The sequence below is a fragment of the Bison bison genome, unplaced genomic scaffold (assembly GCF_000754665.1).
Source record: "Bison bison bison isolate TAMUID 2011002044 unplaced genomic scaffold, Bison_UMD1.0 scf7180017864256, whole genome shotgun sequence".
In the NCBI taxonomy this organism is placed as follows: Eukaryota; Metazoa; Chordata; class Mammalia; order Artiodactyla; family Bovidae; genus Bison; species Bison bison.
In genome coordinates this window covers 1,675,242-1,688,277 of record NW_011494828.1, presented here as the reverse complement: position 1 = coordinate 1,688,277, position 13,036 = coordinate 1,675,242, and the positions used below count along the sequence as shown (strand labels likewise).

General features: G+C 36.3%; 1 protein-coding gene across 3 annotated transcripts in view; it reads left to right on the top strand.

The window, feature by feature from the left end:
- IPP (intracisternal A particle-promoted polypeptide) overlaps window positions 1-13,036 on the top strand; it is a 37,653-nt gene that overhangs the window by 15,536 nt on the left and 9,081 nt on the right. For 2 of the 3 annotated variants that reach the window (XM_010847863.1, XM_010847864.1), the window contains exons 6-8: window positions 5,022-5,159; window positions 5,724-5,846; window positions 7,985-8,205. In XM_010847863.1, coding sequence (XP_010846165.1) covers window positions 5,022-5,159; window positions 5,724-5,846; window positions 7,985-8,205 — 482 coding nt within the window. Of the gene's footprint in view, window positions 1-5,021; window positions 5,160-5,723; window positions 5,847-7,984; window positions 8,206-11,546; window positions 11,580-13,036 lie in introns of those variants that run through there. The other variant, XM_010847865.1, reaches the window with a different exon arrangement.

Below are 13,036 nucleotides of genomic sequence, written 5' to 3'. Positions count from 1 at the left end.
AGCTATTTTAAATCCTAAAAGATGATGCTGTGAAAGTGCTGCACTCAATATGCCAGCAAATTTGGAAAACTCAGCAGTGGCCACAGGACTGGAAAAGGTCAGTTTTCATTCCAATCCCAAAGAAAGGCAATGCCAAAGAATGCTCTAACTACCACACAATTACAGTCATCTCACACGCTAGTAAAGTAATGCTCAAAATTCTCCAAGCCAGGCTTCAGCAATACCTGAAGCATGAACTTCCAGGTGTTCAAGCTGGTTTTAGAAAAGGCAGAGGAACCAGAGATCAAATTGCCAAAATCCGCTGGATCATGGAAAAAGCAAGAGAGTTCCAGAAAAACATCTATTTCTGCTTTATTGACTATGCCAAAGCCTTTGACTGTGTGGATCACAATAAACTGTGGAAAATTCTGAGAGAGATGGGAATACCAGACCACCTGACCTGCCTCTTGAGAAATCTGTATGCAGGTCAGGAAGCAACAGTTAGAACTGGACATGGAACAACAGACTGGTTCCAAATTGGGAAAGGAGTACATCAAGGCTGTATATTGTCACCCTGCTTATTTAACTTCTGTGCAGAGTACATCATGAGACACGCTGGGCTGGATGAAGCACAAGCTGGAATCAAGATTGCCCAAAGAAATATCAATAAGCTCAGATATGCAGATGACACTACCCTTATGGCAGAAAGTGAAGAAGAACTAAAGAGCCTCTTGTTGAAAGTGAAAGAGGAGAGTGAAAAAGTTGGCTTAAAACTCAACATTCAGAAAACGAAGATCATGGCATCCGGTCCCATCACTTCATGGGAAATAGATGGGGAAACAGTGGCTGAGTTTATTTTTTTGGCCTCCAGAATCACTACAGATGGTGACTGCATGCATGAAATTAAAAGATGCTTAATCCTTGGAAGGAAAGTTATGACCAACCTAGACAGCATGTTAAAAAGCAGAGACGTTACTTTGTCAACAGTAGTCCATCTCATCAAGGCTATGGTTTTTCCAGTGGTCATGTATGGATGTGAGAGTTGGACTATAAAGAAAGCTGAACACTGAAGAATTGATGCTTTTGAACTGTAGTGTTGGAGAAGACTCTTGAGAGTATTGGACTGCAAGGAGATCCAACCAGTCCATCCTAGAAGAGATCAGTCCTGGGTATTCATTGGAAGGACTGATGTTGAAGCTGAAACTCCAAAACTTTGGCCACCTGATGGGATGAGCTGACTCATTTGAAAAGACCCTGATGCTGGGAAAGATTGAGGGCAGGAGGAGAAGCGGACAACAGAGGATGAAATGGTTGGATGGCATCACCGACTCAATGGACGTGAGTTTGAGTAAACTCTGGGAGTTGGTGATGGACAGGGAGGCCTGGCATGCTGTGGTCCATGGGGTTGCAAAGAGTTGGACGCAACTTAGCGACTGAGCTGAATTGAATCGAATAAACATTTGTTAAATAAAGTAATGAAAGAAAAAGGAAACAGGACTTGCCCGGTAGTCCAGTAAATCTGCCCGTTAATTCAGGGGACATCAGTTCAATCCCCGGTCCAGGAAGATCCCACATGATGCAGAGCAGCTAAGCCCACGTACCACAACTACTGAGCCATCAACAAAGATCAGTCGCAGCCATAAATAAATAAAATTTAAAGAAGAAAAAGGAAACATATGATATTAAATATTTCATACCAGAGGGACACTGTGATTTGTTACCAGTCAAAAGACTTAGGTTTGGTTTTACGAAAAATATTCATAAAATGTAGCATCAAAATTTAGGTCAATGTTCGTGATAAAAAAATTTTAATTCTGAAAGCTGAATTACAAATCTTTTTTTTTTTTTGGCTGTGCTCCATGGCATGTGGAACCTTAGTTCACTGACCAGGGATTGAACCTGCACCCCCTACATTGCAAGGCAGATTCTTAATCACTTTATTGCCAGGGAAATCCCCTTATGAATCATTTTTAATTAACCAATTTTCTGGACAGTGGCGTGTGTAAAAACCATGTCAGCTAGACATTGGGACTTATTTCTTAATTAAAATCACTGTGTTTCTAAAACTGTTATGAATTCTAAAATGATTAATGAATAAAAATTAAATAAAAGGGAATTTGAATGTGGGAGAAAAACAATTATCAGAGAAGGATCTGAAGAGAAATAAATGCTAACACTTTTGATATCAAGATTTATTTTCAAGTAATTTGTCTTTATAGCAAGCATCTTGTTAGATCATCTCTAACTCTTACAGCCAGTTTTCCCCTTTATTTCTATGGGTCATTCTCAAATACTGAACGTTGTATATCAAAAATCTTACTATTATTTTACAACTATGACATTGTCAGTTTAAAATGAAAGATATTAAATAATATTTGATTATTATTTTTTGGAGAAAGCAATCATCTCAAAAACTGTTTATTAAACTGTTTATTAAATCAATAAATGTCATGGTGCATCTGAAAATTCTAACAAAGAAATTAGAGTTTTGAGCAATAACCTCTTGTCAGTATAAAGACTATAAGTCTATATAATCTTTGGCTGAAACTCTCATGGTTTTTTATGTACATTTTGGCAGTTGTGTTGCATGAACTCTGTTGTGTTTAATGTAGGGTCACAGTGTCCTGTGTGACACTTCCATATATATGTATCCCTTTCCTGATACCACAGAAGCATAAATGGCAGCCTTTCAAAACTGCCATGACTTTGCAGGCTAATATTACTGTCAACATTACTGTCTTAACATATTACTTAAAATATAATTTTCAAATAATATTTTGTTATCAAAGTAATTCATGTTTGCTATAGAAAATTTTGCTGAAACTGAGGTATATGAAAAAGAAAATAAAAATCATCCATAGTATAATCATACCACCAAGAGATAATCACAGTTAACAGTTTATTTCCTTCTAGATATGTATGTATCTGGGTTACTATTCTACGTATTATATTTTAAAATTAAGATATAATTCACATATCATAAAATTCACCATAGAGAGTGTTAAGTTCAGTGGTTTTGGTATATTCACAAAATTGTGCAACCATCACCACTAATTTCAGTACATTTTCACCACTACAAAAGCCACTGTTTATCAATTAAGGAAAATCTTATATGTGTATAGGGAACTATTTACTAGCCATGTTCCCAGACTCTAGGTCAATGTTGTAAGCAGGACTTTCTAAGAATAGACAGTTTTAGGCTTGCTCTGTTAACTGTTTTCTGTACAGTGAGTTTTGTATACATTCAAGATTCTAGGCTCTCATAAAATTATATGAACTGAAAATACCTTTTCCTACTCTTCTGCTTCATCTTTTACTCTCTTTATTATATCTTTTGGTAAATGAATGTTTTTAATTTTAATGTAGCCAACTCTATAATAATTTTCCTTTTATGGTTAGTATTTTTTATATCTTTTTAAAGAAATCCTTGTCTACTCAAAAGTCATGAAATATATACTTTTATTAATTTTTAAAAATTTTATAGTTTTTCCATTTACATTTAGGTCTGTAATTCACCTGTAACTGAATTTTATAGATCATATTAGTAAGGAACTAGTTTCATTTCCCCCATATACATATATAAAAACAATTCCCAGCATTTTTGTTTACCTGTTGCTCTGCTATGCAAACTATCTCATATACCTAGTAATCATATACGCATGGATCTGATTCTAGAATTTTGTTTCTATTCCATTGATCTCTATGTCTATTCCTGTGGTGTTATAGCTGTACTTTAAGTCTGATAGGCTTATTTAATAGGGAATTTTCTCTCTCCTTAGTATTCTTTTTGGGAGTGCTTGGCTATTCTGCCTCTTTTAAACTTCCATATAAAATTCAGAATTAGTTCATCAAATCTATTTTTAAAATAATACTGTATGATTCTACTTATATGAGATACTTGGAATAGTCAGAATCAGTAAAACAGAAAGTACAATGTGTTTGCCAGGGGCTAGAGGAGGAGAGAATGGAGAGTTACTGTTTAGTAGGTATAGAGTTCAGTTTTACAAGATGAAAAGAATTATGGGGATGGCTGATTGTGATGGCTGTATATCAGTGTGAATGTGTTTAATATCACTGAACTATATTCTTAAAAATGGTTAAGATGATAAATTTTATGTTATGTGTATTTTAATACAATAAAAAGAGGTTTCTTAAAAATTGGAATTTCTTTAAATCTGTAAATCATTTTGGGAGTAATCATCTTTACATTGACACTTATAATTCATCAACATGATACATCTCTTCGTTTATTTGAAGTGAAGTGAAGTCACTCAGTCGTGTCCGACTCTTTGCCATCCCATGGACTGGAGCCTGGAGCCTGGTAGGCTACAGTCCATGGAATTCTCCAGGCAAGAATACTGAAGTGGGTTGCCATTTCCTTCTCCAGGGGATCTTCCCGACCCAGGGATCAAACCCAAGTCTCCTGCATTGCAGCCAGACACTTTACTGTCTGAGCTACTAATTTAAAAATTTATCTAAATAAAATTTATAAATTATATCCATAAAGGTCTTATATTGGGTTGGCCAAAAGTTCATTTGGATTTTTCCATAACATCTTACAGAAAAAGCTGAACAAACTTTTGGGCCAAGCCATATACAATCTTTGATTGCATTAACTTCTTCTAGGTATATTATATTTAAAATTCTATTTTTAAGTGCTATTTAAAATTTTTTTTTCATTTTCTGTTTGTTGTTAGATAAGCATTGCATTAAAACTCAAATTGTAGCAGAGCCTGCTATCTAAGCTGTGAAAATATAGAAGTTTCAAAATGCAACCTTTATCCCCAAAAATTACATGGATTGTTTGGGTGGTGGAATTAGAAACAGGTAATAGTCTACTTTGCTTAATTAAGTGGACATTAATAAATGACAGTGCTATGATTCAAAATAACACATGGTGGGCAAATAAATTTTAATGAAGAGTATAAAATCAGATGTAATAGTTGAATTCTGACAACACAGAATGCCATTGAATATTGTATTGTGGTTTTAGGCTAATAACATTATTAATTCTTCTCATATGTGTCTCTTATTTGACTCAGGTGAAAAAGATTCAATGATTTTTGACTGTACTGAATGTTATGATCCAGTTACTAAACAGTGGACGACTGTAGCTTCAATGAATCACCCCCGCTGTGGCTTGGGAGTGTGTGTATGTTATGGGGCTATCTATGCTTTGGGTAATTATTCTCTCCAATTTAAAAGATATCTAATATTATTTAAATTCTTAATCAAATTTTGCTTATTTTAGAAATTTTCCTTCCTTACCATAAGAAACTTGTGTCTCTTCAGTTTTAAAAGTTCTTATTCTCAAAATTATATTACTTGGGAAATACTGTCAAGCGTGGAACTCTTAGAAGGAGATGAGGATAAAATACAGATGAGATGTCTGGAGGAGCATTTTAGCTGACTTGTTAAATGTCATTAGGATGACTGTTCTGAATATGCAGATATTATTTTTAAAAATAGTTTTGTAAAATATTGTATTTCTTATGCAATAGATTGAAGTTTGGGGGTTTGTTTTGTTTGTTAAAATCGCTTGTGAAACATAGGCAGAGAGTTGAAACATCCAAGTTCTACTTAAAATCAAATTCTACCTTTTCTTGTAATCTTGGACACATAACCTCTCTGGTCCATATGATAATCATCCATATTATAAAGTTGTCAGATTAGGTGTTTTCTAAGGTGCTTTTCATAAATAAGTTTCCTTTATTCTGGAAATAAGATTTTTTATTTGGTTCCAGGTGGTTGGGTTGGAGCTGAGATAGGGAACACTGTTGAACGATTTGATCCTGATGAGAATAAATGGGAAGTAGTTGGCAACATGGCTGTGTCACGGTACTACTTTGGGTGTTGTGAAATGCAAGGTAATTGCTTTAGAAAATCTTTTTCCTGAAAATGTATTTTTTAAACAACTGTTTGAGCTTGAGGCTTTATTTTCACAAAAATGTATTTTATGCCTGTTCAGTTCAGGCGCTCGGTCATGTCTGACTGTTTGCGACCCCGTGGACTGCAGCACACCAGGCTTCCCTGTCCATCACCAACTCCTGGAACTTGCTGAAACTCTTGCCTGTTAGTTTTGAATAATTGACACTAACAGTGTGGAGGTTTTGCTTCTAATCTCTTATATTTTTAAACCTCTTATATCTTTATTTCTGTATTACCAAAATAAAATCTTTTTTTCCAAAGTAAAGTTAAAATTAAAAATTCCAGATGGGCAAAGATACCTAATTAGCAAAATACGTATTTGAACTGTTATCCATTATTGTTGTTCTTCTCTCCCTTGTAGGCCTTAGGGCTTCCCTGATTCTCAATTGGTAAAGAATCTGCCTGCAATGCAGGAGACCTGGGTTCGATCCCTGGGTCAGGAAGATCCCCTGGAAAAGGGCATGGCAACCCACTCCAGTATCCTTGCCTGGAGCATTCCATGGACAGAGGACCCTGGCATGGGGTTGTGAAGAGTTGGACACGACTGAGCAACTAACACTTTAACCTTCAAGTATTTCTAAGTAGGGAGAGATTATCAAAAACAATCTTCATAGTGTCATAGGCTTCTTCAGTGTTTTTTTAAATAGGATACGTTGTAATTCAGTATACACACAGTGCTATCACAGATTTGAAAAATGTACTACATGTTAAAATGGTAAACAGACATTTATTAATTGTCTACAAAACCTGATTCTCTGTTCAGAGTTGGGGAACACATTTATATGTACCTGTAGGCTTCCCCGATGGCTCGGCAGGTAAAGAATCTGCCTGCAATGCAGGAGACACAGGTTTAATCCCTGGGTCGGAAAGACCCCCTGGAAAAGGAAATTGCAACCCACTCCCGTATTTTTGCCTGAAAACCCCCATGGACAGAGGAGCCTGGCGGGCTACAGTCCAAAGGGTTGCAAAGAGTCAGATATGACTGAGCGAATAAGCAAGCAAGCAGTACACTGAGAGGTACTTAATAAGCACTCTAGAATAAAACCTAATTCTCTTTCCAGATTTGGGGAACACATTTATATATAGCTGTAAAGTAGGAAGCAGTCTGCCATTGCTACATGACAACTCAGGTGCTCCATTCCTAGCTCAAGTTCTTTCTGCCTTCTGAGTACCTTCTCAGATTTCTGCTGGCATCTAAATGCTCAAATTACATGGTGTAGACTATGTTCTATTGTTTAATATTATAGTGTTCTCTAGTTATTTTATATTTATTTTTATCTTCTCATCTGAAATCATAGAGCTGGAGAGGCGTCTTGAATATTATCTATTTCAACCCCTTTATTTTTAGATGAGGAAGCTGAAGATCAGGAGGCTGTGAGTTGTCTTTTTTCATAGTTGGTTTCTAGTAAAGTTGGAGCTTGAACTCAAGTTTACTAACATTTAGCTTATGTTTCTTAAAATGTCATTCTGTAAAACTTAAAACTTTAGAACTCTAGCAACAACAGTAAGCACTCAAAAAGTAATTGTTGATCGTCAGAATCTTTAGTTGCAAATCAAATTTAATAAGAAACTCTGAATTACAGTCTGCTGTACTGTATCTAATACCTTAATCTAGCCATGAACTATTCTAATTTAAATTTAATTCTCTATTTTATGTTCATCTGAGCAAAAGTTAGGTTCTCACCAAGCAGGGTTATGTCATTCCCAGTTTAAGTGTATGACTTTTTAAGAGGGCAAAATCCCTCTCCTCTTCCGTTTTTACTTATACACGATAGCAGTGGATCTGGAACTTGAGATTAAGCGAACAATAGGATTGGAAACCCTTGCCTGACAGATTGTTTTGTCATAGCATCATTAAGTTCTTTGAAAATTCAGTGCCACTTTAAATTCGTACCGCTAATTCTTTGTAACATGTTTAAATGAGAGTCGTGATAAATTGGACAGAAGTCAATTCTCTCTCTTGAAGCCCTGCATTAAGTAAAGTATCAGATAACAAACTTAAATCACAACTATCACATTTTATAATTATTTGTATCCTATTTTCTATAGCATCTGAGCAAAAATATTCCATTTTCAGGTTTAATTTATGTGGTTGGGGGCATCAGCAATGAAGGAATAGAGCTTTGTTCTTTTGAAGTTTATGATCCACTTTCCAAGCGCTGGTCTCCACTTCCTCCAATGGGAACTAGAAGAGCATATCTTGGGGTGGCTGCACTCAATGATTGCATCTATGCTATTGGAGGGTGGAATGAGACACAAGATGCTCTTCATACCGTAGAAAAATATTCCTTTGAAGAGGTAGGTTGGATGATTTCAATTGTTTGGTATCCTGTTATTCATGTCTGTAAGATCTGTGGGCTTCCTTTGTGGCTCAGATGGTAAAGAATCCACCTGCAATGGGGGGAGACCTGGGTTCGATCCCTGGGTTGGGAAGATCCTTTGGAGAAGGAAATGGCAACTCACTCCAGTATTCTTGCCTGGAGAGTCCCATGGACAGAGGAGCCTAGGGTCACAAAGTGTTGAATATGACTGAGTGACTTAGCACAAGATCTGTTGTTGTTCAGTTGCTAAACCATGCCTGACTTTTTGGGACCCCATTAGACTGTAGCACGCCAGGCTTCCCCATCTTTCACCATTTCCTGGAGTTTACTCAAACTCATATCCATTGAGTTGCTGATGCCATCCAACCATCTCATCCTCTGTTGCCCCCTTCTCCTGCCCACAATCTTTCCCAGCATCAGGGTCTTTTCCAATGAGTCGGCTCTTCGCATCAGGTGGCCAAAGTATTGGAGCTTCAGCTTCAACATCAGTCCTTCCAATTGATATTCAGGAGTGATTTCCTTTAGGATTAACTGGTTTGATATCCTGCTGTCCAGACTCTCAAGAGTCTTCTCCAGCACCACAATTCAAAAGCATCAACTCTTCAGTCTCAGCCTTCATTATGGTCCAGTGCGCACATCTGTATATTACTGCTGAAAAAAACAGCTTTGACTAGATGAACCTTTGCTGGCAAAATGATGTCTCTGCTTTTTAATATACTGTCTAAGTTTGTCACAGCTTTTCTTCAAAGGAACAAGTGACTTTTAATTTCTATCTGTAATTATGGGTTTATCTGTTCTTCTTCCATTCCTGTCAGATTTTGCTTCTCATATTTTTAATCTCTGTTATTAAGTGTGTGTACATTTATTATTATGTTTTCTTGCTGAATTGATCTTTTTATGGCCTGGAAATGTTTTTCTTTCTCTATGATAATATCCTTTCCTTGAAGTCTACTTTATCTTCATATTAATGTAGCCAAGCTGTCTTTTGATTAGTATGTGCCTTGTGTATCTTTTTTTTCCTTCTACTTTAAATCTGTGTCTTTAAAAACTACATGTTTTGTAAGATAGCTGTGGTCTGTTTTTCTGTACAATTTGAAAGTCTCTGACTTCTAAGTAGGGTCTTTAGAATGTTTACTATTTATATATAATGTAATTATATATGTGGGGTTGGTTTTTAGACTCTTAATTTGCTGTTTTTCTGCTTGTACAATCCATCCTTTTTTTTTTCTCTTTTCTGTCTTTATGTTGATTGTTTTAGTATTCCATTTTATCTCTTTAGTCCAATTAACTATATCTCTTCACCTTTTTTCTTAATTGTTGCTTTTGGGTTTTCATTATATATAATAGGCATTTTAATGTATTACATCTACATTAAAATAATATCATGCCAGTTCACTTTTAATGTAAGAAACTTAGAAAAATGTATTTTCCTCTTCCATCCTTTGTGCTATTGATGTATTGATTTTACTTCTGTGTATGTAATAAACCCCACAGTATGTTGTTATACTTATTTAAATGGTTAATTATATTTAAGATAAATTTTAATGAGAAAATACTTCATAATTATGCATTCATAACTGTCATTTCTAGTTCTGTTCATTGTATAGAATTAAGTCTCTATCTTATAGCATTTTCTCTTAGCCTGAAGAACTTCCTTTAGTATTTATTTTTGTGCTGGTCTGCTGGCAATGATTCTTTAAGCTTTCATTTTACAAAATTTTTTCTTTTTAAGTTATTTATTTATTTATTGGCTGCATCGGGTCTTTGTTGCTGTGCAGACTTTCCTCCAGTTACAGCGAGTGAAGGTTACTCTCCAGTTGCAGTGCATGGGCTTCTCATTCAGGTTGTTTCTCTTGTTGAGGAACACGGGCTCTAGGCCCAGGGGCTTCAGTAAGTTGTGGTCCTGGGCTCCAGAAGCTATTAATATGTGCTCAGTTGCTCAGTCTTGTCTTAACTATTTACAACCCCGTGGACTGTAGCCTGTCAGGCTTGTCTGTCCATGGGATTTCCCAGGCAAGAATACTGGAATAGGTTGCCATTTCTTCCTCCAGGAGTCTTCCTGTCTACCATCATTTTTGAGAGATATTTTGCTGAGTGTAGAATTTTAGGTTGTTCTTCCCCTCACTCTCATCATTTAATATTGTTGTTTACTTATCTTCTTGCATTGTTTCTTTTTAAAAAAATTCTTATTGGAGTATAGTTGATTTACAGTGCTGTGTTAGTTCTTGCATTGTTTCTGATGGGAGGTCGGTAGTCAATCTTGTTCTCCCATATATGTAACATCTCTTTTTTCTTTGACAGTTTTTTAATATTTTTTTCTCTTTCTTATGGATTTCCAGTAATTTGATATATCTTATGGGATTTTGGTGTTTAACTTGCTTGAAATTCATTTAACTTCTTGAATCTGTAGAATTATAGCTTCCATCAAATTGAAATCAGCCTTGTTTCTTCAAGTATTCTCCTGCTCTCTTTCTGGGATTTAAGTAATGCCCATGTAAAACCATTTGATATTGTCCCATAGGTCACTGAGGCGTGTTAATTTTTCCCATCCTTTTTCTCTCAGTATTTCAGTTTGTTTTTCTTGGTTTTCATTTTCCAGATGTTTCAGGTTAATTTGCAAACAGTGTATGATTTTTTTAAGGTGTATCATATGTTTTGCTATATATATACTTGTGAAATGATTACCACAATCCAGGTAATTAACATATCCATCAACTCACGTAGATCCCTTTTCCTTTTTTGTGTCTGTATGTGATGGGAGCTCTTAAGATCTGCCTTCTTGGGGACTTCTCTGGCAGTCCAGTGGTTAAAACTCTATGTTTCCAATGCAGGAGGCATGGCATCAATGCCTTTTTAGTAAATTTCAAGTATACAGTATACTATTATTAACTATAGTCACCATGGTATATACATTAGATTGCTAGAACTTATTCATCCTGCATAATTGAAATTTTGTTCTCTGTGCTTCAATATTGATAGTTTTTCTTGCTGTGTCTTCAAGTCCGTTAACTTCCTACACTGTCTAAACTTTTAATTTGCAGTATGTAATTCTATTTAGGAAAATTTTTATTTCAGGTATTGTATTTTTTAGCTCCATAAGATATTTTGGTTATTTTTATAAGTGTCTTCCATTTCTCTCATCATTTTTTATGTTTTCTTTTATATCCTTGAATGTATTTATAATGTCTGTGTTAAAGTACTTATCTGCTAATTCTATTAATTTGACATTTTTGAACCTGTATCGGTTGAAATTTTTCTTCATGGTTTCAGTCACATTCTTTTTCTTTTTTCTTTTTTTTTGCTTTTCCACATTTCTAGTAACTGATCGCAGAGAAGGCAATGGCACCCACTCCAGTACTCTTGCCTGGAAAATCCCATGGATGGAGGAGCCTGGTAGGCTGCAGTCCATGGGGTTGCGAAGAGTCGGACATGACTGAGCACCTTCACTTTCACTTTTCACTTTCATGAATTGGAGAAGGAACTGGCAACCCACTCCAGTGTTCTTGCCTGGAGAATCCCAGGGACGGGGGAGCCTGATGGGCTGCCGTCTACGGGGTCGCACAGAGTCGAACACGACTGAAGTGACTTAGCAGCAGCAGCAGCAGTAACTGATCGAATGTTGGACATTGTAGATGTTACATAGTTGAGTATTTGGATTTTGTTTTCTTCCCATAAGTGTTGTGTTTACTTTTGATAGGCAGTTATTTGCAAATCAGATTGATATTTTGAACTTGTTTTTAAGCTTTGTAGAGAAGGAAATGGCAACCCACTCCAGTGTTCTTGCCTGGAGAATCCCAGGGACAGGGGAGACTGGTGGGCTGCCATCTCTGGGGTCACACAGAGTCAGACACGACTGAAGTGACGAAGCAGCAGCAGCAGGGAAGGTCTAGAAGGTCTAGGTCCTTTAGGAATAGTTTAGCCCTACCACTGAAGCATGGCTCTTCTTGACTTCTGTTTGTCCTAGCTGTCCAAAAGTTTTCTTCATATTGTCTGGTCAAAGCTAGAATATCATCCAGCCTTGTGTGAGCTCTGAGAATTGTTAAGCTTACAGGAGTTCCTGTAAAGGAAAGTTGTTTCTTTTCTTTTTACACCAGACATGTGGGTTTTCCACACCAAATTCTTCTCTGATCCTCTGTGGACACCAACTGGCATCCTAAGTCAATTCAGTTCTGACACTAACTATCCCACAAGTTATAGGCTCAGTACCATAAGACTGCCCTCACTTTAGACACCATTCTTAAGTAGTATGTCCTCATTTTAACCACTGACTTTGTTACAAATTGAGGATTACTGTGATCCCTTCCTCAGGTTAAATAATTTGCTATAATGGCTCACAGAACTCTGGGAAACACCTTACTTAACTGTTTTCCAGTTTATTATAAAGGATATTCTATGTTACTATAAGTATAGAACAATAGAACCAGAGATCAAATTGCCAACATCCGCTGGATCATCGAAAAAGCAAGAGCGTTCCAGAAAAACATCTATTTCTGCTTTATTGACTATGCCAAAGCCTTTGACTGTGTGGATCACAATAAACTGTGGAAAATTCTGAAAGAGATGGGAATACCAGACCACCTGACCTGCCTCTTGAGAAATCTGTATGCAGGTCAGGAAAGCAACAGTTAGAACTGGACATGGAACAACAGACTGGTTCCAAATAGGAAAAGGAGTACGTCAAGGCTGTATATTGTCACCCTGCTTATTTAACTTCTATGCAGAGTACATCATGAGAAAGGCTGGACTGGAAGAAACACAAGCTGGAATCAAGATTGCCAGGAGAAATATCAATAACCTCAGATATGCAG